Consider the following 27,099-nt stretch of genomic DNA (forward strand, 5'->3'; position numbering starts at 1 on the left):
TGTAGGCCATCATCATCACCATCATCATCATCATCATCATCATCGACGACCACACCCCCTCGGCGCCAGGCATCTTCTCATCCACCGCCCCCCAAACCATACCAACCCACCTCCACAGTCGGACGACCACCACCCATCATCCATGCATCCTCAGAGCGCATGCCGCCGGTTACGAGGAATGGCCAACACGGACGGCCCCGGCATCGGATCCTCTCCTCTGTCTCTCAGCTCACTCATCGCGGCCAATTCGGAAGTCCTGCGCAATGGGTGGCCTACGCTTTAGCCGCCTTCTTTGGCCTACACGTGTTCTACAGCTACTTCCACTCGTTTGATCTCTGCCACGGCATATCGATGATGCCCACCATCTTCAGTTTTGGCGAGTGGGTGTGGATCAGCAAATACTACAGACGAGGACGTGATGTCGAGGTAGGAGACCTCGTCAGCTTCAAGAGCCCTATCAGGGATGGTGAACATGCCATCAAGAGAGTGATTGGTCTGCCAGGCGACTTCGTACTGATGAACACGCCTGGCAAGAGTGATGCCATGATCCAGGTCAGGCCCTCGAAAGCCGGAGTGCTGTTACGATACTGATGAGTAACAGATACCGGAAGGTCACTGCTGGGTAGTGGGAGACAATCTTGCTTTCTCTCGCGACTCCAGAGTATTTGGTCCCCTACCTATGGGACTCATCATTGGTAAGGTCTTGTTCAAGTTCAATTTCCATCGCTACATTCCTTGGGACTTTGAGTCGTTACAACAAGGACTGCAGTCATTCGACGAGTCCGACGTTGATTGAAGTCTCAATGCCTCTTCTTACCTTCTTTCTGATCTGATTTGATCTGATCGGAATCTCGGCCTTCTTGGCAAAGCGCCTGGTACGCGTATCCGTGTCCGGCCCATCATAGCCATGCACATGAGAACCAGACTCAGGCAGTGAGGCACATCTCTGCAGTGAGACTCCGTATTGATGCCTCTCGCGCTGCTCTTGAAACATTGAAACTGGAACGAGGACACAACACAAATGCGTCATCATGCAGGTTGCGCTGTAACTTCCCCTCGCGGATCTCACCTCCTCTTCGGGCAGTGCGCCACACAATACCCAGGCAACGCTCCTTAAAGCGTTGGCCATCAGTCGCGTTACGCAGCAGTACTCCACCGAAACGACTTGGTCCTGCGTTAAGCTTCAACAAGACTCCAACACCTTCACTGCTTCCAGTAATGGCTCAGCCGATTCTCATCATTGGCGCTGGAATCAGTGGTCTTACAACGGCCCAGGCGCTACGAAAGGAAGGCATACCTTTCCGAATATTCGAACGTGACGAACGTCCAGCTTCTAGAGATGCGGGCTGGGGTCTGACATTGAATTGGTCATTACCAATATTCAAGTCGCTGCTGCCAGCGGATATCCTGTCCAGACTACCAGAGACCTATGTCAACCGTGAGGCTGTTGATGCGGGCGAGCAGGGTAGCTTCACCTTCTACGATCTGAGCACTGGCGAAGCAAAATGGAATGTTCCAGCCTCTGAGCGTATTAGGGTCAGTAGGCACCGACTCAAGAGGCTGCTATTGAGTGGCCTAAAAGTGGAATGGAACAAGACCGTTGGGAACATTGTGAAGAACGACTCGGGCGCAACAGCATTCTTTTACGATGGCACATCAGCAACTGGTTCTTTCCTGGTAGCCTGTGATGGTGCCCACTCCATTGCTCGCCGGATCATACATTCCACCACTTATCAGAACTATCAACTACCGGTAAGGATCGTTGGCACTGGGGTGTATTATACCGAAAGTCAGGTCGCTGGTATTCGTAGTCTCGACCCTTACTTCCTGCATGGCTCGGACCCTCGCACAGATGCATACTTATGGTTCTCGTTCCTCGAGACACCCGGTGACCCTGACTGTCCGGCTCTCAATGAACACGGGGAGAGGATGTACCATTGTCAGATAATGACTTCTTGGCCCTACCGCGAAGGATTCTGCGGACGTGCCAACCCCATTGAAGTCCCAAACACAAAAGAAGCTCAACTCAATTGGATGAAAGCACTGTCAGTCGACTGGGTCGAGCCATTCAACTCGATTGTGCAGAATATTCCGGTGAACTCTGAGATCAAAACCGTCTCGCTCACGGACTGGATACCTCAGCGCAACATGGACGATATCTTCGATGGCCGAGTAGTTCTCTTGGGAGATGCAATGCATAACATGGTCATGTACCGCGGCGAAGGCGCAAATCACGCTATCGTGGACGTATCGGTATTGCTCGATGCACTAAAGCCACTTTACAGTAACAAGCTGGACTTGACTGTAGGCAAAGTCAACAAAGCCTTCCGAGATGCTGTTGATAGATACGAGGATGAAGTTGTGGCGAGGACAGAAATTGCTGTCTTGGCCTCCAGGCAAGCGTGTCTTGACGCACATGATTATCAGCGTCTGAACGATGAGAGTCTGTTGGTGAGAAGGAGGCTGATGAGGTCTGATCTGGATTTTTCGGCGGGATGACTGCTTTCCTCGGACAGCGATGGAGGGATGAACGGAATCACGAGCTGATGGAGCTGGATTCTGCGAACCAAGTGATCTTGATCCGGAAAAGCTTACGACAAGTCCGTGCAAGCTCTTTCGGATCAACCGAAGCAGCTCATCGCAAAATATACAGAGCTTTGGGTATGTGGAATTCGATGTGGCATCTTGATTCTCGTGCCTGGCTGTCGTCGGCTCGTGCTTACACTCAACCGCTGGGAGCAACGCCAGCACGATTCGCGATCTCTGCATGCTGTTGTAGCACCGCTGTACCTGCTGAGAGCTGGAAACAGCACTGAAGGGGCTGGAAAACGCAGGCGTCGATTGAACAGACCGACCTCTCAGCCAACACAAACATCTGCACGGCATCAGGATACAGGTATCTACTACCACTTCTCAACCAACTATGCCATCAGAGCGAATAGTCCGTTTGAAAGGGTCATTGAGGCAGTTCGACGTAACAGCCTGAGCTCAAATCCTGGCCATAGTTCTTTGTTGTTGATGATGCTGGCGGCGCCACCAGAGGCTTGCAGCCACACCGCCCAGTCGGTCCTTCACTCGTAACACCAGCCTCTTTTAGCATGCGCGGTCACATCACTAATCTCGAAGGTCTCGGGTAAACCCAGCCAAGTTGGTTTACTTGGACTCTCAATACAACCGACACAGCGAGGGCTTCGGACCACGCCATGCGTTTCATGTCAGATGTGGTTGATTGCGTGAATTCGGGGCGTATCCTGGTCCGCCAGTGGACGCGCACAGTCCACCCTTCCATAACAGACACTGCACCCGGAAAACCTGCCTTCAGTAACATGGTGCATAATGAAGTCCACAGGGGCGACGATCATGTCCTCCACACGATCACGATGACAGTGCGTTGCTCAGCGTATTCTCAGTATAGCAATTTACCACATTGAAGCTTGCAGAGCTGCGCAGAATTGCGCCCATATCACGCCTAGACCGATATCTGCCCACGGATGGTGGGCTTCAATGCGCACATTACGCACCCGAGACCTGACATGCATGTTACTCACATGTTGATATCTTTCATGACTATTCCACTCTCGAGGCGTATCCCATCTACGTGCTAGTCAATAGAACACGCGAGCAGACATCCGGCATGGCTGGGCTTCTCATGCATGGAGCAATTCCACTGCATCGATGTTTCTTGCACGTCGTCAGCTCACCGACCTGTTGAGCACTGTACAGAAGGGCTTGTGGAGTATGACTATCCATATAAGATCTCAAGGTTCACTCGACAAGACTGTTCATCCTCCCAGCACATCTCTCCAGTCCGCTCTTCCCAGCCAATTGTGTTGACTTTTCTTCCACCGACATCTCACTCCCCCAAAGATTGGCCTTGACACTTCAAGATGACGAAGCTACAATACTTCATCGGTGCACTCTTGGCATCGTCGGTTTTGGCATCGCCTTGGAACCGAGGCGTGAAGCGTGGAGAAGACCATGGCAACTCGGGATATGGAGGAGGTGGAGGAGGATGGTCGAGCTCGAGCTCGCCACCTGCCTATGGGCCTACCACATGGGCAACGACCTGCGAGGCATCGACCATCACGATCCCTGTGACCGCGTATTCGACGTCTGCCTATACTATGTACAACACATATACGACGACGGAGACCAGTACAGCACCTGGTGAGCTAAGCCTGTTCGATCTCCTTAATATTGTGCTGTGTGAAGCTGATTTATCCAGGGACGACTGCGACTTCGACATGCTACGTTACGCTTCCACCCAGCACGACCACGACCACTACTACATACTACCCACCACCCTCAATCTCGACCGCGTGGAGCTATCAGACCATTACTTATGATTCCACTTCGGTGGTGACGTGAGTACAATGCCCATTCACACCTGGACCAGCCTGCTAAGACTATACAGATCCACCGAGACAGTGATTTCTTCTGCTTCTTGCTCATCACAATACACCAAGCCTTGGAGCTATCCTACCATCAGCGTACGTATCACCTTCAGGCATGATGCACGTACGAAAGTCCACTGTGTTTTGGAACTGACATTTTGCCTTACCTTAGACATCCTGTCCACCTCCCACGACTCTCACAGTCACTTCAACAGCACCACCGTACTACCAAACTTATACCGAGAGCTACACGGCGACTTGTTCGACATCTCCATGGTCTGCCAGTACCATTACAGCCACGATTACCGAGTCTGCTACGTGCTCGACGACAACGACCTGGGCTACGCCACCTGTCTACACTACACCAAGCACGACTTGGGCTACGCCACCTCCTTACACTACCTCTACTAGTTCAAGCACTACCACTTGGGCTACGCCACCTGTCTACACTACCTCCACCTCTAATTCAAGCACCACCACTTGGACCAAGCCACCTGCCTACACTACTACTAGTTCAAGCTCGACTTGGACCAAGCCACCTGCCTATACTACTACTACCACTACTACTAGTTCAAGCTCGACTTCAAGCACTACTACTTGGACTAAGCCACCTGCCTACACTACTACGAGTTCAAGCAATACCAGCTGGGGAGGCTATTCTCCGAGCGCATACTCGTCTTCTAGCACCGCGTGGTAATCGCTCTATGCGGGTTGCACCACAATAAGGTACTGCTACCACAGGGCAGGAGAAACGGCCGGGAGATTTGATGATGAGTGATGATCTGACGTCTGCTGGGAAGAATTGTGCGCGAGTGCTCGAGGTGTCGACTCAAGGAACGGGACGGGAAAGCTCTCTTTCACACACTCTTTTCTTTTTTTTTTCTCTCTCTACCACACACACACACACACAAACACACACACATTCCTTGCACATAAGTGATGGTAATCTTGGAAATGGGTTGGATGGCACAAGGGTGTAATGGAAGTTCGTAGGCCTACGTACGAAAAGCAATGATGATAGCGGTAGCTAGTTACGAGGTGCAGAAATGAGCAAGACCAATTCGCTCCACAATGCTCGATTGTCTCCTGAAGTACGTTTACAACGCTCTGCTGACTTCTCCAGCCGACACTGTACATCAATCGGGGATGCTCTGGTTGTGTCAGGGTTTTCGATGTTTGAGAGAGAGGCCTGGATCCAAGTCTGAAGATATTCATTCACATAAGAGTCCTATAGCTTCTCTCGTCGAGTACAGTATGCAGGTATCGAGGCGTTTCTTCGATGTTTTCTCTGCAGTAGAGAAGCATACCTACAGACCTAATCTGCTGCACAAGAATCAGACATGGACACGAGTTAGAAAGCGCCGACGTCAGCTTCCATTCTCGGGCCACGGATCATCAAATGGACTGGTGGCGTAACCTCATTGATCACAAGGCCTGAGTGGCGTCGTGGCAGCAAGCCAACGCGGCATTTCGAGTAGGTCTCGATTCCAGTGTGAGAGTGGCAATTGATACCAGGTCCACGAATGCTCTGTCCAGGCTTCGAACGAAGGCTGCAGTGCAATGGACAGTGCAAGGGAGCGGGATTGGATCTCGGAGTGCAAGAACTTCCCGTGCGCGACAGAGAAAGGCAGAAAAGATCGATGCCGCTTCAAAGCCGATGAGACTCGGCGTCGAAGAAGGCTTTTACAGCCTTGGTAGCCTCATGTGCAGATTTATAGACTAGACAGATCAGTAATCGTCAGCGAAATGAATTCTGTCGAAACACTCACCCATCACCTCCGTATCATCGCAGCCTCTCAGGAACTCGTCACTTCCCCCAGTCTTCTGAGTCTGACGAAGGTTCTGCGCTTTATCCGCAATCTCTAGTGAGCGTTGCTTGAAAGACTGCGATGTTCAACATGTCAGCATCGAGTTCGTGCACTCCAAGCCCCTCCCCTCGCCTCGCATGACGATCAAACAGTGCAACTTACATCGATCAAGCAATCAGAAAGCTCATCGTTGACCTGAGTCTCGAGCATCTTCTCTGCGAGGCCATAGAAGTATTGCGCCTGCGCCCTCACGTCCACGCTCTTCGGATCCGCGCTCATGGCGTTGATGACTCTCTTTCCCAACGCGTTCGGCATGTCCACTGAAGCGATGGATCCTGTCCCAACACCGCCAGGCTCAGAGACATGGAGGAATTGGCCGAGCCAGATGGGGAGATGGATCTGTGTGCCGGGTTCAATCGCGTTGCCATTGTTCAGCGTGGCCGACAGCTGACTGTCCAGGGCCAGCTCGAACGTCGTGCGCACTTTCTGCGACTCTGTCAGGATAGACGCAGGCGAGTAATAGCCGGTCATGTTGAAGGGTACGTCAGGTAGCCATGGGGGTGAGGTGGTCGGTGGTAGAATACAGGTAGGAGGTATGAGAAGAAGCTCGGGAGGACTGCAGTGTACCGGAAGGCGGCAGTCGGAAGTGGTTCTAACCTCTTCGAACCTAGAACTAACTACCTTGCCTACACGTCCCTACATGAACCTTCCGAACTACTGCACTAGATTGGCGAGAACTGACTAGCTGGAGCTTCGACCTTATTCCATCGAGCGACAAACAACCCGTCACCCATCCATCGGCTACGGGACATGAATTGATTCTCCCTCCCACACACAAACACAACCACACACCCACACCGCCGCACCGCAGAACCGTTGCCGTCCATTATCCATCCTTGAGCAGCAGCAGCTTCTACCTCACTTCGACCTCGCCACCGTCGACACGCATACATTGCTTGCCTGCTGGCCGGCTTGCTGTTGTGCCACCCGTCCGAGTCTGCTAACCCGCACCCGAGACGCCGCTGCTCTGCAGCTTGGTGTCGTGTGAGCTTGACCTCACCACCATCTTGACGCCAGCCGCCGATCATCAACCACCACTACCACCATCACCACCACCTCTTCCTACCCTCCACCTTCCCTTGCGCTTCTCGCACCCGTCGACTCCCTCCAACCACCCGCATCTGGCGCCTCTCATGAGCCGCCAAGTCTCGGACTCGAACCACCGTCAAACATGGCCGAGGTAGGCGCAGCACACGATCGCGTGGCAGAGCTCGTCGACGAGACCCGTCACCAGTCCGCCCGCAATGGCAACGGCCTGTATGCATCGGGTGAGGACGACTCGCGGGCGACTTCGCCTGGTGTGGGCATCCGTACCAGCCTCAAGGGCAGCGATGGCGAGAACATCGAGCGACTGGGAAGGACTCGCCCGCGGGTCTTTCCTTACCAGAAATACCTGCCATACGAGACGGAGTCACGGGAGCAGCGCGAGCAAGATCTGGACGAGATGTTGAAGCATCTCTACATTGCAGTTGCTTCTGGCGACTTCGTGTCGGGCGCCGTGCATTGGACTAAAGAGATTCGAGGCTGGATGAACTTGAAGTTCGACCTGACCAAGGTGCAACGCATCAAGCTCGTCAAGCTCTACTACGAACTCTCGCTGGCACCCGGCTTGGAATATGGGGTCTCGGAGCGCTTCGCCAGCATGTTCATGGTGCTGACCAAGCGCAAGCATTACCTGCGTCCGGGCAAGGATCTCATACTAGACTGGCGGCCCCTCTTCAAGGAGATCAAAGTCTTCGTGCTGCCGTCCGAGAGTAGTACGCAGAACACGTACAGCAGCAAGCGTAATATCCGGACCCTGACCAAGCTGTGTACCTTTGCCCAGCTCTTCTTCGACCCCAGAGAGATCCCGGCCATGCTCGAGGAGTTTCTACCTTACTACAGCATGTCATTTTCCGAGCAGGCTTTTGTGGTCTTTGGACTCTTTAACTTGATGCTACCGACTGCTGCGCCCCCAGCCGATGACCCGAAACTGCAACCGCAGTACTACCTGCCCACATTCTTCCACCTCTGGTCCACGATCAATCGATCGATGGGGACGGACATGCGTATGCTTGACATCTTCTCTAGACAAGCTAGGGACTGCCTCGGAGCGGAGCATATACCTTTTGGTGCAAGTGGCATCTTCACCGAAGAGCAATCGTCCATCATCTTTACTGCCATTCTGAGGCTGCTTGAGATTCCGGTCGGTCAGGCTACCACTCCCTACAGCCCACTTGTCGATCTTGGTGCTGGCGTGGGCATATATCTCGACAGAGACCCCAGAAAACATCCTGTCTCGCACAGCATTGCTCGATGGATTGTCATGTCGCTTTCACCACAATGTTTAGAAGCCGGCAACGAAAAGTCGGTGTTGCATCGTCTCGAGGCACTGATACAAGGCATCGAGACATTCTTCCACCCTTCAAATCAAGGCAGCTGGACCAAGTCATTAGCGCAGCTCGTGTACTACCTTGCGGATTTCTTCGTGATGCGATGGAACAGGGAACAGAGCGGCGAGTACGAGATCCCCGAGAACCGAAAGCTCAACGAAGCAGTGAAGCGTCGCTTCGTACTGTGTCTGCGTGATGTGGTGTTCATGGGAATCTATGCCAAAAGTGGCACAGCGATGAACTATTCCTTGAGCACATTGCAGAGCCTTGCATTCCTTGAACCAAACCTCGTGCTCCCTGGTGCTCTTCAGCGCATATACCCTGCCATGCAAGGCCTGGTCGAAGTGCACCGAACAATATCATCGATTCGTGCGCTGCAGATGTTGAGCAGAATCATTGCCAGGACCAAAGGATTTCGTTGCCATCTGACAACGCTCCTCGGCCTGGCACTTCCTGGAGTGGATGCCAACGACCTAGACAAGACCATGCACAGTCTGGCTTTCATCCAATCCGTCTGCTATAACATACCACTGTACGATCTGACGAGAGAGAGCAAGAAGGTCAAGGGTGAATTGAATGGAGACTATGAGATGGTCGACGGTGACTCCCCTCTACCATCGGGCTCTGGCACTGGCATTGCAGTCGAGTGGGTCACTGGACAAGTTGCACGCTTCGAAGAAGCTGGTCCCCTTCTCGAAGTGGATTACTCCAGTGAGCTGAGTGACGAGGATGAAGAGACGATTCTGAAGTCGTCGACTGCAGGCTTTTCCGAATTCCTCACCAGCTTCCTTGCACGCGTCTTCACACTCCTGCAAAATCTGCCGGATGCCGCCCGTGTGAAAAGCGGCAGTCCCGAAGAGAACGTAGTCAACACCCTGCCTGCCACATTCAGTCCTCTGTTGGCCAGTCTCAGCCCGGAGCTGTACGATCTCGCACTCGAGCACATCGCTCGGTTCATATCCAACCATGTTGTTCACCAAGCTAGAGATGCCATGGCATTCATATGCAATGCACTCGTGAAGATCTCGCCTAAGAAAGCATTACATCGCTTGTTACCCGACTTGATCACTAGCATCAGGACAGAGATCACCGATAATGGTGCTGGTTCCACGCGCACTACTGGAAGTGAGATCTTGCCACGCGATCGCGCGCTGGTGTGGCACGTCTCGTTACTCTCCATGTGCGTAGTGCATGTGGGCCGTGACGTGCTGGACTTCAAGGACGATTTGTTCGATATCGCTGGGTTCATGCAGGACACCTGCAAGGGGATCCCTCTTGTGCACGTGTCGAATTTTGTCCACCATCTGCTGCTCAATTTGACAGTGACATACACGACGGACTTCAATCTTTTTGACCAATCCGAATTGCAACGCGGACTCTCGCCTCAGAGTTGGGGCCAGATTGCCGACCCTTCGGAAATCGACATACAATGGCATGTACCCAGTCAAGAAGAGATCGAGTATGCGGTACGCCTCTTCGAGGCACAGGGATCGCGTGCTCTCAAAGCTCTCAACAGCTTGATCTCTGACACTGCGCAGGTCCAGCGTGACGGAACTGGCAAAGACTGGTCCGATGAAGTCACGCGAAATCTGGTTCTTCTGCGACTCATCATTAGCGGCATGTCTCGACTCTTCCGCTCAGACGATGGTACTGTGACTCCCTATGTCTATGTCACCGCCAGTCCGGCGAGCACAGACGACAGCCTGACTTTGGAGCAAGCGATGCCCAATACCACACCGAGCGAGGACGGTCCGCCTGATCTCAGTGTACCCGAAGATGAGCAGGTCAAGAGATCATTCCAATATCCGACTGGTTATCCTCTTGATGTGCACAGCGCAGAATATGAGACTGTGCACAACTTGCGTAAAGTTGCCGGTGAGACCTTACATAAGGTGCACGAGTTCCTCATCAAGAATCAAGAGGACGATGTGCCGTGTTTCAACGCGCTCTATACGGCCTACAGATCTTGGTTCGTCGATATCGGCATTGAGCGTTCTGCTCATGTGCTCGATCGGCTCACCCGTCTTCTGGGTGCAGATATCCATCCTTTCAAGTTTTCTGGTACGAGAAAGCAGTATCCGCGGCCTCTACTCGTGAGACGAGCAAACCTCTACCACTTCCAGCGTCTGCGATTCAACGAACACCCGCGCGCTGCATCTGACCTCGACAAGACGCTTCTTCTCGACTTGGCATATTCGAGCACCTCGGTGTATACTGACATTCGCAGAACGGCGCAGTCTGCTGGCGAGCAGGCCATGAAGAGTATTGTTGGAGCAAAGCCCCTCATCATCCCGCCGCTTCTCGATGCCCTTGAACTTGCACTCAAGGCAGGAGATCACCCCAAAATCAAGGGAGCCGTATTTTCACTGCTCTTCGGGAGTCTTTCGAAGCCAATCGCCCGCAACTGGAACTTCGCCCCTCGTATGATTCGCCTATTCATCCAGGTTTCGGAAGCCGACAGGCCCAGTATCCAGAAGCTCGTGGGACAAGCCAGCTTTACCATACAGGACATGACGAAGGCAATGGACCGCATGGTGATCCTGGACGAGGCTACCCTGGAGGCCATTTGGCCTGATGCGCCGGACTCCACGGGCCTAACCATTGCTCGCACAATCGAGGATGCCCAAGCCCTCATACCATCGAAGAAGGAGAAGGTGCAGCAGAGGCGTGCTATTGTAGAGAAGCGCAAGTCGGAAATGGCGCGCGAGCTCATTGACAGCGTACGCAATAGTCATTGGAAGAAAGCTAGCAGAACAGCAGTCTTGGCGATTGGGCTGGACTATCGATTTGAGACGATTGCGTCAGACGACATGCTGGATCTCGTTGTCAAGGGAGTCATTGATCCTCATCCACAACTGCGAACACTATACGGCACGAGTTTGAATGCAATCTTCAGCCTGGCGCAGACGCGTGCTCTCGTGGGTCACAAGTACGAGAATTACTTGCTCGATGAGCAGAAAGATCCCGATGAAGTCTCGATACCGACAGAGCGCGATGATCCTACGTGGACGCAGCGCTACCTGGACTCGTTCGCGAAGCCGGAGGCGGTAGCGTACATCGACTCCGACTATCCTGGATGGCTGGTCTGGCAAAAGGCAATGCGCGGTTTCCGGACGGGTAAGAGTCAGCTCGAGTACGATGCTACAGAGCGAAAGGTGCGTGCCAAGATGGGCTCCTCTATTGATCGGCATTGGCTGTCGACGTACTTCGGATACATGAAGCAAGAGCCACGCGACAACGGCGATCGGTTCCGCATGTCCTACTCTATGATTGTGGCTTATGCCATGGATCTCATGGCCGATGGTTTGACCAAGGCCACGTGGGATGACTTCAAAGATCTCGCACAAGCAGTGTATGGCGACGGCACGGACAAGCATCAGCACCGTGCCATGGCTGAGATCATGGGCGCCATGCTCAGTAGCTCGGAGGATTTTGACCACCACCTGAGAACGAAGATCTGGGACTTCACATTCCCAACCGTGCGCCGCATCTTCACCGATGGCCTGACACCCGAAAATATCGGTTACTGGTCGACATTTGTCACTCTAATTGTTGGAGGCAAGGATCCTCGTCGCGCTTGGCCCTTGGTCGACTGGCTCGCCAGCTTCCGCCTGGACATGGACTCTAGCGCTGCGTTCAAGGAGAGTTCCAAGGTGACTCTACTGCAGCTGATCATTGCTGCCAACGGTTGGCACTTCCAGCTGCACCGGCCCATCGTGGAGAACTTCTTGGAGCATCTGGACCATCCGTACAAGAGCGTCAGGGAGGTTATGGGTAGTACTCTTTCGACCATTTTCCGCACTCGATACCACGAATCCTACAAGAACGTGCCAGAATTGCTCGAGGCTCAGAAGTCTGCCTCGTCAATCGGGAGCCGACCGTATCAGCCTACAGAGGAGTACGCTAGCATAATCAAGAACGTTTTCGATCGTCTTGAGGCGTGGCGCAAGGAACGTCCAGTAGGCACACAGACACCGACATCATACACGCAGGCAAGCAAGACAGTGCTACTGTGGCTCGACACCTCTCTCGGCTCCTTTGACTCAACAACCTTGGTGCCATTCTTTCCTGGCGAGTTTATGGAACAGCTACTGCACATGATGGACATCAAGGAAGACCCTGAACTCCAGGCGCTTGCATATCACGTGTTCCGCCATTTGCCAAATATCCCCCATCGCCCCGGCGAGGATGTTCCATTCGTCGCATCACTCGTCAAGATCGCCAAGAGCTCCGTCTCATGGCATCAGCGTTTACGTGTCATGATCATCATCCAGGTCATCTATTTCCGCAATCTCTTCCTCATGGACGCCAAAGAAGGCGAAGCACTTTTCCAATGCGTCCGCGAAATGCTGCACGATGTCCAGCTCGAGGTTCGACTTGGCGCTGCCGCAACTCTGGGAGGCATGGTCCGCTGCTCACCGGTCGAATATCGTGGCCAGAAAATTGCGGAGCTGAAGAAACATTTCACAAACCTACTCATCAAGAATCCCTTGCCCAAGAAGCCTAGAGGCGGGCAACAACAAGCGATAGCTACACGTGCAGAAGGTACCAGCACTCCCACACAAGAACAGAACAAACTTGTCCTCACACGTCATGCTGCTGTCCTCGGTTTGGGTGCATTGGTCCAAGCCTTTCCCTACACGTCTCCGCCTCCCGAGTGGTTGCCTGGAGTGCTCGCCACACTTGCTGGGCGTGCCTCCAATGATCCGGGGATGGTGGGCAAGAGTGTAAAGACTGTGTTGAGCGACTTCAAAAAGACTAGACAGGACACTTGGCATGTGGACGTCAAGGTGAGTTTCTCCTTCCCCCAGTTCGTTGTCCATCAAGCTTTGCTAATACATATCGCGTCTAGGCATTCAGTCCAGAACAACTTGACGACCTGGAAGGCGTTTTGTGGAAGAGCTACTTTGCATAGACGTATGAAGACAATGATCAACCATCTCGGAGCAGGGTCGAAGTCGATTGATTACAGATGGCACGAATGAGTAATGGATGGTATGAGCCCACGAGCTTGATTTTTCCAATATCCCTGATCAAGATGCTTTCAGCGGCATTGCATGGCGTCAACTCATGGGACCTGTAGGTAGTAGTAGTAATAGTGTGTCTCTAGGCATAGGTTCGGCGCTCGGCGGTGCTTCACAGTATATACCATTTGCATCTTCTACGTTGCTTCCCGTATGTGTGTGGCAAAGCATAGGTAGGTACCTTACCACTCGAAGCTGACTCGGCGGCGTTTTTGGCGTGAGGCGTAACAAACATAGCATGCAAAAAAGAAAAACAATAAAAAAAAGGCAGGAAGAACGAAGAGGGGGGGCTTCTTCATTCGACAAGACAGAACCCATTAAAGCCGTCCAAAAAGCGGGCTTGCGCGCGCGTCCCATCATCATTCACGGATCTCTCGTTCTCTTGCTAGAGCTATGATACAACTTGTACAAAGATATGCTTTCATAAACCCTAGGTCGGGGAGTATTTGATACTCTCTGCTTATAAGTACTTGGAACGGTGGCCGCAGCTTTTCTCTTTTTTTTTCTTCTTCTCTTTGGCAAAAAAGAAAAAAGAAAAAACACTCAAAACAGACCACAAAAATGCCGCTCATGTCCACGCACCCACGCACCCACGCACGCAACCCCTCAAGAAACGCTACAACATCATCATCGCACGCAGAAGCGTCCGTACGCCAGCGAGCGAGCAAGCAGCAAAGGCTCGCACATCTATAGCGCCACGCTGCGCAGGCAGCTCCATTTCTCTTTCAGAACAGCCAAGAACGCCGAGTCGATGACAGCCTCTGCAACAAACAGGGGTCATCACCATGGCCCCAGTTCCAAAAGAAAATAAAAAGTGGCCTGCGGTCGTGCTGGTGGGATACTGGCAGGACCGGCTGGAGCTAGTCCGTTCACCCAGGTCGTTCAGCTCGCACAGCAGCGGCTGCAAGACGCCAAGCGCGGCAGACGGGGTTCGTGCGTTGGTTCCGTGTCCTCCCTCCCGCCTAGCCACAAGCGCCTCTGCTACTCTTTTCATCCCCTGGCCCGTCCCTGCCGTGGTTGATGTCGACCGGCTTGATGGCGTATCGCTCCTGATTCAAGGTGCTTTCGTTCTTCACCTTCAGACTGCCCTTTCTTTTAAGCTTCGGCCCAGCAGGCGCATCTGGGTCCGTCACCAGCGTTGCTGGCTGGCTTTTCGGACTCACTGGCGCTTCCTGGTCTTCTGAATCGGAATCCCTGTCTGTGGCTAGACTCAACATACTGGCTGCATTCGCCTGTACAGGCGACGCGCTGCCCTTGACGCTGTTGAGCGAGGCAGAACTGTTGCGCCGCTTCCCACTGCCCATCAGCTTGCCTAGCTCATCGTCATCATCAACATCAGCTCGCCTCCTCTTCATGGCCATCGATTCAGGCGGCGAATCTTGAGCTCGTGCATCCCGGTTCCTACCTCGTTCGTGTTGACCATCAGGCGAATCAGTAGAGGGCAAACTGTCGGCGACTGTCGTTTCGCTACTGCTCTTCTTCTCTTTCAACGTATCAGGAGAGCTGGCGAGGAGATCAATGTCTTCATCGTCATCGTCGTCGGGGTAGTCCACGAGCGCCTTCATAGGGCCTGCGTGTGTAGTGCGAATGGTATGTCCGTTAGACATGACCGCATCGATTCGTGCCATCGTGGCATGAGACGGCAAATCTCCGTCCTCATCCTCGCCAAACTCGCCATCCAGGTCATCGTCGGTGTTGAAATATGCGTCCTCGTCTGCATCCTCTTTGAGTCCGCTGAATGTCTGTCTTCCATTGAGCATGCGACCTCGTAGCGCATCAGGCGTGTCGGGTTCGGTCGTGAAGCTAGTATCGCCTTCCCCTCCATTTGGCATGTATGGATTTTGATATTGATCAAACTTCTGCACGATCCCCTGGAAGGTATTGACGTATGTGATTCCCATGAGCCGGTCTCTGTAGGTCTCTGCGAGGTGATAGATGATCTGCTTGATACTTTCACGTTTAATGAGCTCGAAGAGCTCCAAGCAGCAGCTGTTGAGCAGATTGTCTCTGGGCATGGTCTCGTACACAATGTTGAGAATGGGCTCAAACAGCTTGTTGTGAGTAAGTTGCCTGTTGTGAAACTCGTCCTGCAGTCCAATACATGTGCGGAACCACTTCAACGCGATGAGCTTCATGTGTTTCTGTGGGCATTCCAGTAATTGCGCTATGCGAGAATGAAGATTCTCGGAAAGAATAAACAGCTTCGCCTGGTATGCATGCTGTCTGACGAAAAAGCTGAGAACTTCGACGAGGTGCGTGTAGAGGCTTGTATCCTGGACCGTGAGATTTCGCATTGATTCCCGGCCCTCCAGATCCTTGAGTGGCTTGAACAAACGCTTTGCACCATCATCATAGAAGTTCTGAATGAATTGGCTGGCCTGAGGTGAGAAGTGGTGGCCGGAATGGCCGTTAGGGCTGCCGCGCTTAGCTAACATTTCTGAGTTTCCCACTCGACTCATAGCTTCCATTCCCGCTTGTGCAGAGTTGGGGTCGAGGAGAATCTTAATCGCGTCGGCCATTTGACTCTTCACTCCGAGATCGACTTCGACCAAAAGTAGGTCTATCAGGATGTCCGTGAGAGGGACTGTCTTTTCGTGTATCGCCTTGATGATGTGGTTGCGCACCACGTGCGAGTCATGGTCAATCAGCGAGACCAGAACGTCAGTGCCTGCGACCCGCACTGCTGCGTCGTGGTGTCGTAGCGCATAAGTAATGGTATTGAAGAGGCCGTGATGTATGAAGTTCGAGTACAGCTGTGCCCTCGCAGGTGCCTGAATGTTCTTGGAAACGGCGCAACAATTCTGGATGAAGAGGCATGCCTGCTTCTTCCTTTCTGGGTCCTCCTTATCATCTGTGAAGATCCCGAACAGCTCCTGTAGGAATATCGAGTTCCCCTGCAAATGGTTGACGATATCGACCTGATGGAAAAAGATGAGGCTGTTGAGCACCGAAAAAGTGGGATCGTCAAGTATGCGTGCAAGCACCACATCCTTGAGATAGAGAAGTCGGTATGTGTAGTGTATCTTCTTCTTCACCTCGGGATGACCGATCTTTACCACCTCTTTGAATTTCGAGGTGTCAGATAAGAATTGTCGGTGGTTGGCGCGATGTGATGGGAAGTCCGGGTCGTACTCGAGAGCGCCAACAACACCCATAATGGCTTGATCTGTGACGATGAACTCAATGATCGACGTGTCGTTTAGCAGGATCAGGTTCTTCATGATTGTGCACAGACGATGCAGTTCGTTGACATCTTCCTTCTCCTCGAGTTCCTGCAGGACCGGTGCCAGCTTGAGGATGTACATTTGATCCGGGCTCATGACAAACTTGCTGAGTGCATCTCGTCCTGCAGGGGTGTTTGCAATCAATCGGATTGCCTCGACCACATCTTCAAGCTTGCCAATGATGGGCTCCGGCAACGACACTGAGTGGCCAGTGTCCAATAGATCGTCTGATAGGCCGTCCTCGGGCACCAGTCTCCCTTGTGTCTCGCTCACAAATTGCCACAGATGCGCGCATCCGTCCGCCTCTTGGAAACTTAGAGCCATGTCCACCCCATTGCTCTCCGTCCACACAATCAGGGTTTCCTGCTGTTTCTGGTATCCATCGTCCTTGGTAATACGCGTCTCCAGTATCACGCGCTCGGGCTCTTCCTCGCTGGTGACAACCACGCGCGCGTCCAAATCTTCGGGCGGCGCATCCTTTGCGCTCAGGTATTTGCCCTCACAGAAGCCCGTTCCCCGGTCATACCAGTCGTTGTTCTTGAGCTCATACACCTTGACTCGCTTTCGATCTGCAGTGTTGTTAGTAGCAGGAGCGAGCGCCGCCATGGTCGCACTGCTACCGCTGTCGACGGCGGCCAACTCATCCGGCGTGAGCGGCTACCGCGGTATGCGCCAGGCTCTCTATCCCACTGTTCTTCTCGCTCGGCCCAGCGTATGCCTTGGGCGCGGCGCAGAATATGGTGCGCTGCGGCCAGTCGCCTGCCCGGGGTGGAGCGCAGGTCGAACGCGGTGATGCGGGTGGGCGGGCGCGGCGGGGATGGCGAAAATCTGAGTTTCGTCGTCGATGGTGTGTTGGTCGTGGTAGCCCTGGTGGGCTCGGAGCAGGCCGGACGTCGAGGTTTCGTGGAGTGGCAAGTGGCTCCTGGTCGTCGCGTGGAATACTTTCGTACGGGTCGCGTGCAAGAAGCGCAGCGCGTAAGATGACGCAATATGGGCTCCGGGGAAGTGAGAATAAGGTGGTGTGTTTGGTGAAGTCTTGCACAAGAAGAAGAGTCGGGAAGGGCGATCGCGGCGGCGGCGTGGATGAGTCTGGGTCTGTGCTGGAGATTTCGTTTCGTTTCAGACTAGAACAGCCGCCGTCGTGGTTCTAGGTCTGTCAGCCTTAGGTACTTCCGACCTACTAAACTAGTGCTCTCTGCTCGTGACTTTGACGGTTCCTGCGCCACTTGGGTGCTCACCTGCTGCTGTAGGAGGTACCTCCTAGGAAGTACAGATACAGGTACACTGGCTGTGCTGACTACTCTTGCAACGCCGCCGTAGAAGGGTGGGTGATGGTGAAATGGGAGATACCACTTTGCAGGACCGCAGGTTGCCGTTGAGGTCACGAGAGAGCGAGGGCGACACGCGAGCAGATGGATGCAATGACGACGCCCAGACGAGAGTTATGCTATTCTAGGATCCTCCATGGAAGAGAATGCACAACTCCTCCTGGCAGTCTTAAGTAATGATCTGATCAGGTTCCCATTTGAGAGCAAGAGCGAGTGAACTGTTTCTTTCGTACACCGAGCAGTGACATGGTGCCGAGCCAGCGTATCTCCAAACAAGAATCTATGTCTCGCGAGCCCATTCTTCACTCTTCGCAATTCTGTAAACATCGGCCTCGCTGTACCGACTAAAAGTCCAACATTTCCTTCATCCCAATTCCGCCTACCTGACCCATCTATGCCTTGCTGTAATCGTAATTCTTTTTCGTCTCGACCCCCGGTCATCTTGTCGTCCTCTATTTTGCACACCGTCTTCTTCAACAGGTGCATACCCTCTGATCCGTCCTTTATCGGTATTCCTATGCTTCCAGACACTTTGTCGCCAGAGTATACTGTCCGTAGTAACCACTGGCGAGAGCGGAGCAGCTAGTCGCCTGCGGCCGCAAAGACTAGCGCAATAGAGCAAACAAGTCATATTCTCGGGCGGAAGTACGATGCCATATCTCCCTCTAGGCCTTCGATAGTCTGTACCAAATATTTGTTACGCAAAAGTTCGCCGGCGACGCTCGCGCAATCCGCAGTCAGAGCCACGCATGCTGGAAACCATGCACTACCACACAGTAGCGGTCCGAGCTCAAGTTGTGATTGGTCTAATGTTCTTTAGGTCATGCCCTGCAAATGAGCCATAAACTCATCGTTGGCCAGTCGTTCGCGCAGTGCTGCTTGCGCGGCATCCTCGTTGTTGTCCTCGCCGTTGGAAACGGCATCGTAGGTATCAGTCATGATCCTATCCTGCTGTGCGGCGAGTCCATCCACTTCGGCTGGCTGGGAAATGCGCGAACTTTCTGCGTACTCTCCAGCATCACGATGGATGAACTCGTCGTACTCAGTATGTTTGGAACTATATGTGGGCCGTTGACCATATACAGGGTTCTGGTATGGCAGTATGCCAGGACTACTTGAGCTGGAGCGCAGAGCAGCGGGCGATGGATAGTCGGCGAAGCCTTCCTCGGGTGGTGGCGCAAACGACCATACCTAAGATTGATGTCAGCAGATGTTCCAACACAGTACTTTGGCTCCGGACACGCCAGCTCCCTGTGTAACAGGTGGCGCGGTCCATGCACAATTTGATCGTTGTACATGGTGTGAGTGTCTTACCTCCATAACAGTCTTGCCGCCGCGACTTGCGAGCACGACAGCCTTTTCTTCCTCAAACACAACCCTCCACACAGCTTCTGCAGGGCTGCCAAGTTCACGCACCAAACAGCCGCGCTGAAGATCCCAAACCTTGACGCGTCCATCGGAACCACCAGAGACGATTCTGCTTTCATCAAATTGCAAACTCGTCACGCTATTGTCGTGAGCTGCCAATCTGTGAATCGCGGAATATGTACGTAAACTCCATACTCGCACGCTGCCATCGCTGCCTCCGGTCACTAGAGTGTCATTGCGCAGCTGAAGTTGTCCCACGAGAGAAGTGTGGCCTTGCAGTTGGGCCAGACAGCGACCGTCTCGCGGATCCCACACGCGAACGCTCGTATCGAGCGATCCGGTGGCGATTCGTCGTCCATCAAAGGCCACGGCGTAGATTTGGCTGAAGTGTCCCTGCAGTGTGCGAAGACAGCGGCCTTCACTAATCGACCATATCCTCGCCGTGGTATCATAGGACCCAGAAACGACCAAATCACCATGGACCTCCAAACATCTGACCGAAGCCTGGTGTCCGACCAAGACGGCTTCGCAACGTCCTTCTAAAATATTCCACACGCGCAAAGTCGTATCTCGTGAACCCGATATCGCAGTTCCAGAGCCACTCATCTTCAGACAGCGCACAGTACTGGTATGGCCTCGCAGCATGTGCGTGGCCATGCCAGTCGTCAAGTCCCAGACGCGTACGTCTCTGTCGCAACCTCCCGATACCAGCGTGTCGCCATGCGGAACCATTGCCCACACACCCATGACATGCCCTTGTAGGCAACGTAAATGCCGCCCTTCAGTGTCAAAGACGTGTATCTTTGCATTGTCCAAAGCCACAATAATATATTTCGAAGTTAGATGCAACGACGTGACGACGCCTTGATCGGGTGTAATCTGTCTGGTGTCCACATGTCCTCCATGCCTCCATGCTGTTTCAACTTGATAACGCTGCTTGAAATGGCTGCGATAACTGATGGCCTGTGGTCTTCGTTTGCTCGAAGATGCAATTGTGCGAGCGGAGAGATTCGGCGGGAGTGTGGAGAGGGTACTGCTGAGGCTACTCCTGCTGGTGAGATCTGGTGCACTTGAAGATAGTACATTCAGCGAAGGACTGTGCATATCCGCGAATGCTTGATATCCATACGGTTGAGGATGGCGCGGTTGAGAGCCGGACGTCGTGGTCGTGTTCGGTATGGGTCTGGCAGAGGAGGAAGAAGAAGCAGGGCGATCATCAGACATCCTCCTATATGCATGCCGCTCGCACAAGCTTTTCCACGCCATGTCATCGCTCACGAGCTCGCGCCACCTCCTGCTAACCTGTGAGCTGCGCGCCAAGGTTCTCGCATCCTCGATGAAGGTCAAGATCCTCAGACATAGCTCATTGGGCAGTGATGAGAAAGGATCGCGCTTTAGTCGTGGCGCCACAAAGTTCGCCACGAATCCCAGCAATTTTCCGTCGCACATATTCAGCAATTCTGCAAGCATTCGTTGACGTTCGTCGTTGCTAGCGTCTGCGAATACGGCGCGCATGTTCCTGTATCCGAAGCCATATCCCCCCGAACTGACATGCGTGGACACATGCGGCCCCGCGTCGTCGAGATCGAGATCTCCAATATCTTCGCGCGGATCTGCAGTACTCCAATCGGGCGCTCGGTGCATAGGTGCGGGACTCGGTGCCGGTGTGGGCGGGCTCGCTGGCGCCGAGGGGAGGGTATTCCCCGGTATGACATTGGGATTGGCGGGAATGGCGATGGGCATGGCGGGCACCCGATCTATCGGCGCGGACGAGGTCGCAATGCTTTTACCATGTCTTGCACTTCCGTAGAAGCGATTGTTGTTCGACTGGGAAGACATCCGAGCCAGAGGAGATGTCGCGTGGTCCTCCTCGGCCGAGGTGGGATGTGTAGAGGTGTATTCCATGATGCTCGACGAGGGCCGACGCCAATCTTTTCCGCAGTGTTGATGGTGGTGATCCATCTGCGCGTGCTCGCGAGCAGCAGTGGCAGCAGCAGTCGCTGTGAAGGAGAACAGCAGCTTTGCGTAGCTGGCGGGCAAATAGGCGGGAGTGGTAGGGACACGTGCTGACGCTGACCCGGTTCCGTTCAGCGCATCGTGATGGCGTGCAAAAGGCTCAGGCGACAGTCGTAGTGGAGGAGAAAGTGCAGATGAAGATGAAGATGCTGCACGACGACGGCAGCGTGCTGGTGTGAGGATTAAGTAGTGTAGCCGTCCTGTACGGTGTATCCCCTGTGTACTGCACGGCACTGGTGTTCTGCGCCGCGACGGTGGTGTGCTGGTGGTGGTGGTGGTAGTGGTGGCACAGGAAGAGGGACGTCTCGTTCGAGCCTCTGCCTTTGTGTCTGCGTCGGTGCGTATTCGCTTCCAGTTCGGTCAAGTGACGTCCAAGGATGGCGGCTGTAGAACTACTGGCTGAAACTAAGGTACTGGCCGGCACGTGCTCGTGAACACATGAATGAATATTTCGCGGACGAGTGTGGGCGTGGGAGTGTGGGAGGGCTGAAGGATGTTTTCTTTTGCACAGAGGCGACGTCCAGATCGTTCGAGGGTAGTACAGCGCACTGCTGTCTGTCGTAGGAGGTAGAGAGAGCGGATCCTGGCTTGCTTGCGTGCTTCTGCCTCCACCTGCTAGACGGGAGGCTCCAGTAGACGAGAACTAAACTACCTTTGACCTGGTTTATTTGTCTAAGCGCTGCAGATCACTTGGCCAGAACTCCTATTGCCGCCAAAAACTGCCAAGACCGCACCGAGGACGACTTCACCTGCTGCACAATCTCCATATCTCCCTTCAGAAGGCGGTGAGAGGTGAAGGAAAGTGACTGTGTTGTACGGCCAGACTCTCGCTCACGCCCGGCTGAAGTCCCTGTGCTCGTAGGAGGCTGGACGGCCGCGACCAGGTGTACACTCTGAAGTAACATTGTCACCAACGCCGCATACCAGCCACCCCTCCACTCGCCTAGCTCTCAGGTATAGGACCGCTCTTCGTCAAACGGCTGGGCACGCAGGGTAGCTCTCGGTATGTCGACTTTGCACAACCCGAGTGTGCCAACAGCGAATGAAGAACACCCATGGGAGGGATCTGACGTCGATCATTCGACAGCGGAGTGAAAAGGAGACAGAAATGTGCAGAGGCCTCGCACGATTACATCCCATTTTTATATATATTTTACATTGCCGCCACGATATAAACAATAATCTTTTTTTCCAGCGCGCCCAGCTAGTCATAGCGTCTTGAGTCGAATCAGGTATGCACATTTCTCGTTTTCTGTAGTGCTAGGCCAATAGCGTCATTAGGTCGGGACACATGGTCGTCAACGGTCGTCAAGCATTTCCCCTCTTTCTAATATCGCATAGTTTCAGATACGATTGCTCCCCCGCTCCTCCTCCACGACCACCACCACCACCACTACCATCCTCTACCTCCTCCTCCCCCTCCAATACCTTTTCAGCCCATTTCCTACCCTGCCAGAAGAACACCAGGATAGCCATCAGAGCCCACAATCTACCACTTGTAATAGTTCTTGCAGTAGTCCTGGCCGTAGTAGCAGTTGTTGTACAGGTTGGAGTACAGAATATAGTAGCTACGGTAAGAGTTGTAGAGGTCGGAGTCATAGTAGTTGTTGTAGTAGGTGTATGGCCAAAACTGAGATCGCTGGTTGGAACTCCATCTATGAGCACCCTGGACTTGCTGCTTGATTCGAGTAATTTGGGACGAGTTGGGGACACTCCAGCCCTGGGCTTGCTGCGACTTTCGAATGTCGTTCAAGCGGTCATTGAACTGCTTGTGCTGAGTGTCAAGCTCCAATCTGAGGTCACGAGCCTGCGTTGTTTATTGTGGTTAGTAAATGCGAGAGATTCATGAGGAGTGTTGTTGGCGTACCTCGACGTCTGGAACTGGGCTTGCTACGGCGCCTCCGACTGCCATGGCGGCGATAGCGGCTGTGAAGAGCTTGAACTGCATTTTGAAGATTGATTGGGCTGGTGGACGAGGAGTGATGAGGAGGTTGTTTGTTGGACTGCGAGGACTTGGGAGCTTTGTGTGTGTGGTGGATCGACTGTCTGGCGGATGCTGTGTTGATGATGAGGAGGAAGTGAAGGGAGTTCACACCCATCTTTATATGTTCCACTGATCACGTTCAGTCCATCAGATCAAGGTGGTCCTTGTGCGCGCATCCCTATTCTCCGAGTCGTTGTTGTCAGCCAAGAGTCTCGTTCTTCGTATGTCAATCGATGCCTGGCATGGTACGAGCATTAGGAACAGAGACGATTGAGTCAGCTCACGTACAGAACTGTGCCTATTTAGGTCATCAATCTGAACTGAACTGTACATTTTAGCAAAGGAATAGTTCTTGGACGATGTCAGTGTCTGAACGATGGCTTGGCAGGCACACGAGTCCAAAGGCTGTGCTTAAACTTCAGGCCGTGATCTGGCATATGCATGGAAAGCGACGAATATCAGATCCGAGCATCCGCGAGCACTTCAATTCTCGAATTGACTGCAAGGTCTTGGCTTTTGGTGAGTAGCTTTTCGGACTTGAGCATCTAGCCTGGTTTCCGGGTGATGTTATCTGATCCAGCAGTCTAGAGAAACGCTTGCTCGAAGTCTAGAGAGATTGCCTACCTAAGGTGCCTACTCTCCAGCGTCTATAGCAACACTGTGACCTAGGCTCTGACATGCCAAAGCCCAGAACCAAGAGCCACATGACCATGCATCAGGGAAGTCCTCCTTCGTCCAATGCTCCTCGCAACAGTCCAGAATGCCTGCTCCTGGTATAGCATACCGCCTAACCCGAGCTCTTTTTGGAAGGCATTGCCAAGCTCTCCAGGTTGACAATTACCCTTTTCGTCACCCCAGCGGACTCCAAGATTCCGCATCCTGAGAAAGCTCGCCTGACTTATACAGTACAAACGGCACTACCATGTGGCAAGCTGGCTGGAGGCGCTGCTCGGAAGCTCAACCTAGTTGACAAATGTCATAAAAATACTGTTGACATCGGATCCAGGTTCACAGACTGCGAACTTGGCAGCACAAGGGCTTCGTCAGCAACTTTTGAGCTGCCTGAGGCCTGGAGTCCAGTGCATAGGTATGTATGCATCATGCACTGCTGCGGACGAGTACCAAGCCTGAGACTCCTCAATTGAGGGTTCGGATCGTGCGGACACTTCTCGATGCGCAATTCGTAGCCTGACTTTGGAGATGTGCAACATCTGGACTCTGAGGATATGCAGAACAGACAGCTTGAACTCCGGAAGTAGGCACTTCGCCCAGGAAGTCCTGCTCATCGTCGACGGACCAATGTATGCAAGAGTGCTTCGCATACTCGGAACATGAGCGCATTGGCGAGCTTGAGCTGTATCGTGGCTCTCACTTGCAGCAGCGAAAGCCGTTAGCGAGGAAGAGAGGACATCATCGGACAGCACTTTCAGTGTCTTCTACTCCACGAAGTCGGGAACGCTCTTCGAATGGCGTATCACTCGCGCCTTGCGAGCACATTTCTGCAACTTCATTTCCCAGCCTCTGCGGACAGTACATTCGGAAAGCGGTCTGCTTCTTCCTCCGAAGAATCCGATTTGGAACTTTGCGGGATACGATCGCTTTTCCCTCGTTCATTGACGAAGACAACATCTTTACTAAGCACCTCAAAGGAATGATCTGCTTGCCTCGCGCAGTTGTTTATGGTACGTCGTGGTTCTGCTCACAAGCTCGTACCTTTGGGTATTCACTTTGAAGCTGCACAGGTCTCTCTTGTCATATGACGAAGTTACAGTATCGCCAAGCTGGGCATTTTAGAAGGTCGCAAATCGGACATGCTTTGCTCTAGCCTCTAAGAACTGTCATCCTGGCGTGTTGTCCCATTGCATTGTCGCCAGACGCTAGGTAGCAGCAAAACGACTGTGCTCCTTGAGCCAAGGCCCGACGATGCTCGAAACCATCGCAGCGCTAGCTGCCCATGATTGCAGATAGGTACTCGTTAGTAGACCCAATAGTCGCAAAAAAGAGTTTGTCCCGATAATAAGAAAATTGGCCTGGCTAGCAATCAATCTCTCGGTCATCGAAGCCATCCTCTCGGTTTCCGCAAGTCCACCTTCAGTTCAGTTCAATTGGTAGATGAAGAGCCGACAACGAAGATCTTCACCCCCTTCTCTCTCTCGATCGAAGAGGAATTTGCGAAAAGGCCAGAAATCCCATATCATTAGCCCCGCTCAAACATGTACATAGCAACACCTTCCATCAGCGTGAGAGTGACCCAGTCGACAGGTGCGTTGGGCCGTAATATGGCGAACAATTTCGCGCACGTGTGTCGTCTTCCCTGAGGATTGACCGCCGTTCCCGGAGCAGGCCAATCAGCTACCACAACGACCAGTCTGGTCGTCGAGGAGTGCAGTGCCTGAGTTCGTTGAAAACAGCTTCACGTGGGATGCCAGGAAGCCCGATCTCGCGGCGAACATCGATGGGGACTATACAGGCCATTCCGAATAGAGCCGGGGACAGACATGATCGAGTGGCTAGGGTAGGTGACCTCACAAGGCTCATATATCGTATTTGCCAGCGAGTCTTGAAATTATGCTCGATAGAACTCTTTTACCTGATGCCGAAATATACACGTGCATCTCTCGCTGAAGTGGTAGTGGCTAGTCACTAGTGGGATCAACCGCAGCTGTAACAACCAGTTCCCGCGTGAAGAGGTTCTCACTGGATGTTGGTTCCGGATACGGGCAGTACGTCAAAGTCCAGGATGATGGGCTAACCATAGCCCTGTCGTGTTGTCTTGTGAAGGTTCGTGCCGCACCAGGGGCAGCCATTGGACGGGAGGGGGGAGGGGGGCTGGAACTACCAACTAGGAGGCTAGGAAGTAGGTATTCTTGTCTCAAGACTGTTCAGAGACTTCCGCTTCTTCCCTGTCTGCCATGACCGCACAGCCCGAACATTGCCTGATTACATCATTCCAACACGACACACCGCACCTATTTTCTCGATCGTCTGGGTTGCCGAATTGCTATCGATGGAAGTCCAACCACCACGTTTGGTGACCCGAGCCCAGGACTGGTTCCCACCATACCATTCCTTGCGCCAGTCAATGGATGTTGGCTGTACGGTGCATGTACTTGATACGAAAATTAAACACATAGTGACTAGAGAGGTGAGGGGAAAACAAGAGGCATATTTGTTCCGCCGCAGTCTTCACTGAACGCCCGTCCGTCCTTTCCACCACCAGCCTTTTCCAAATATGTCTCCTTGGCATCTTAGCTTCTTCTTGATTGCAGCCTAGAGTATCTTTGTCAGCGGCGGGAGCCTATGGATGTCTCTCTGCATAGCCTCCTCGAGCATACAAATAGTACCTGAGTAACCTCGACGGAAAGCTGCGGGCCCGGTTGTCCGTATATATATCCGTCAGCGAATTCGTATCCGGTGTGCGAATTACTGTATCCACATCTTCCAGAACACGCCCTCGGACAAGCTTCCCTTCTTCTTCGAGCAACATCGTGGACTGCAAACACGTGGCAGTATTCCAACGC

General features: G+C 53.1%; 8 protein-coding genes across 8 annotated transcripts; 4 read left to right on the top strand and 4 right to left on the bottom strand.

Annotated features, from left to right (window-relative positions):
- Positions 1 to 151: 151 nt before the first annotated feature.
- On the top strand, positions 152 to 5,229 carry SEPMUDRAFT_132766 (FAD/NAD(P)-binding domain-containing protein). The gene is made up of 5 exons (XM_016902514.1): positions 152 to 552; positions 602 to 4,167; positions 4,226 to 4,364; positions 4,415 to 4,490; positions 4,567 to 5,229. The coding sequence occupies exon 2, from the start codon at positions 1,219 to 1,221 to the stop codon at positions 2,497 to 2,499; it is 1,281 nt and encodes a 426-aa protein (XP_016761602.1). The 5' UTR covers positions 152 to 552; positions 602 to 1,218; the 3' UTR covers positions 2,500 to 4,167; positions 4,226 to 4,364; positions 4,415 to 4,490; positions 4,567 to 5,229.
- Positions 160 to 796, top strand: SEPMUDRAFT_42015 (LexA/Signal peptidase; the record flags this gene model as incomplete). Its single annotated transcript, XM_016908852.1, has 2 exons — positions 160 to 552; positions 602 to 796. 2 exons carry the CDS (start codon positions 160 to 162, stop codon positions 794 to 796), a joined length of 588 nt encoding a protein of 195 aa, XP_016761603.1.
- Positions 3,888 to 5,091, top strand: SEPMUDRAFT_107491 (uncharacterized protein; the record flags this gene model as incomplete). The annotated part of the gene is made up of 4 exons (XM_016900685.1): positions 3,888 to 4,167; positions 4,226 to 4,364; positions 4,415 to 4,490; positions 4,567 to 5,091. 4 exons carry the CDS (start codon positions 3,888 to 3,890, stop codon positions 5,089 to 5,091), a joined length of 1,020 nt encoding a protein of 339 aa, XP_016761604.1.
- A 101-nt stretch (positions 5,230 to 5,330) lies between the features above and the next one.
- SEPMUDRAFT_84345 (uncharacterized protein) lies at positions 5,331 to 6,773 on the bottom strand. Its single transcript, XM_016910349.1, has 3 exons — positions 6,365 to 6,773; positions 6,164 to 6,278; positions 5,331 to 6,113 (listed from the first exon to the last, which is right to left on the bottom strand). Exons 1-3 carry the CDS (start codon positions 6,731 to 6,733, stop codon positions 6,043 to 6,045), a joined length of 555 nt encoding a protein of 184 aa, XP_016761605.1. The 5' UTR covers positions 6,734 to 6,773; the 3' UTR covers positions 5,331 to 6,042.
- Positions 6,774 to 7,139: 366 nt separating this feature from the next.
- Positions 7,140 to 13,795, top strand: SEPMUDRAFT_148760 (HEAT repeat-containing protein). Its single transcript, XM_016905132.1, has 2 exons — positions 7,140 to 13,424; positions 13,487 to 13,795. The coding sequence occupies exons 1-2, from the start codon at positions 7,434 to 7,436 to the stop codon at positions 13,547 to 13,549; spliced, it is 6,054 nt and encodes a 2,017-aa protein (XP_016761606.1). The 5' UTR covers positions 7,140 to 7,433; the 3' UTR covers positions 13,550 to 13,795.
- Positions 13,796 to 13,946: 151 nt separating this feature from the next.
- SEPMUDRAFT_148761 (DUF625-domain-containing protein) lies at positions 13,947 to 17,869 on the bottom strand. Its single transcript, XM_016905133.1, has one exon. The coding sequence runs from the start codon at positions 17,486 to 17,488 to the stop codon at positions 14,621 to 14,623; it is 2,868 nt and encodes a 955-aa protein (XP_016761607.1). The 5' UTR covers positions 17,489 to 17,869; the 3' UTR covers positions 13,947 to 14,620.
- A 569-nt stretch (positions 17,870 to 18,438) lies between these two features.
- On the bottom strand, positions 18,439 to 22,056 carry SEPMUDRAFT_148762 (WD40 repeat-like protein). Its single transcript, XM_016905134.1, has 2 exons — positions 19,525 to 22,056; positions 18,439 to 19,401 (listed from the first exon to the last, which is right to left on the bottom strand). The coding sequence occupies exons 1-2, from the start codon at positions 21,538 to 21,540 to the stop codon at positions 19,027 to 19,029; spliced, it is 2,391 nt and encodes a 796-aa protein (XP_016761608.1). The 5' UTR covers positions 21,541 to 22,056; the 3' UTR covers positions 18,439 to 19,026.
- A 1,027-nt stretch (positions 22,057 to 23,083) lies between these two features.
- On the bottom strand, positions 23,084 to 23,542 carry SEPMUDRAFT_116523 (uncharacterized protein; the record flags this gene model as incomplete). Its single annotated transcript, XM_016901266.1, has 2 exons — positions 23,084 to 23,401; positions 23,462 to 23,542. 2 exons carry the CDS (start codon positions 23,540 to 23,542, stop codon positions 23,084 to 23,086), a joined length of 399 nt encoding a protein of 132 aa, XP_016761609.1.
- Positions 23,543 to 27,099: the final 3,557 nt, after the last annotated feature.

Source organism: Sphaerulina musiva, assembly GCF_000320565.1.
Source record: "Sphaerulina musiva SO2202 unplaced genomic scaffold SEPMUscaffold_4, whole genome shotgun sequence".
Classification (NCBI taxonomy): Eukaryota; Fungi; Ascomycota; class Dothideomycetes; order Mycosphaerellales; family Mycosphaerellaceae; genus Sphaerulina; species Sphaerulina musiva.

What these genes read in the sequence shown, in the direction of transcription:
- SEPMUDRAFT_132766 (XM_016902514.1), top strand. Translation starts at nt 1,219, where the DNA reads ATGGCTCAGCCGATTCTCATCATTGGCGCTGGAATCAGTGGTCTTACA.
- SEPMUDRAFT_84345 (XM_016910349.1), bottom strand. Translation starts at nt 6,733, where the DNA reads ATGACCGGCTATTACTCGCCTGCGTCTATCCTGACAGAGTCGCAGAAA. An exon ending in TTTCTGATTGCTTGATCGAT is followed by an intron (nt 6,279 to 6,364) that starts GTAAGTTGCACT and finishes TGAACATCGCAG; the next exon opens with TCTTTCAAGCAACGCTCACT. An exon ending in CGATGATACGGAGGTGATGG is followed by an intron (nt 6,114 to 6,163) that starts GTGAGTGTTTCG and finishes TGATCTGTCTAG; the next exon opens with TCTATAAATCTGCACATGAG.
- SEPMUDRAFT_148761 (XM_016905133.1), bottom strand. Translation starts at nt 17,488, where the DNA reads ATGGCGGCGCTCGCTCCTGCTACTAACAACACTGCAGATCGAAAGCGA.
- SEPMUDRAFT_148762 (XM_016905134.1), bottom strand. Translation starts at nt 21,540, where the DNA reads ATGGATCACCACCATCAACACTGCGGAAAAGATTGGCGTCGGCCCTCG. An exon ending in GCGGCAAGACTGTTATGGAG is followed by an intron (nt 19,402 to 19,524) that starts GTAAGACACTCA and finishes CATCAATCTTAG; the next exon opens with GTATGGTCGTTTGCGCCACC.
- SEPMUDRAFT_148760 (XM_016905132.1), top strand. Translation starts at nt 7,434, where the DNA reads ATGGCCGAGGTAGGCGCAGCACACGATCGCGTGGCAGAGCTCGTCGAC. An exon ending in CTTGGCATGTGGACGTCAAG is followed by an intron (nt 13,425 to 13,486) that starts GTGAGTTTCTCC and finishes TATCGCGTCTAG; the next exon opens with GCATTCAGTCCAGAACAACT.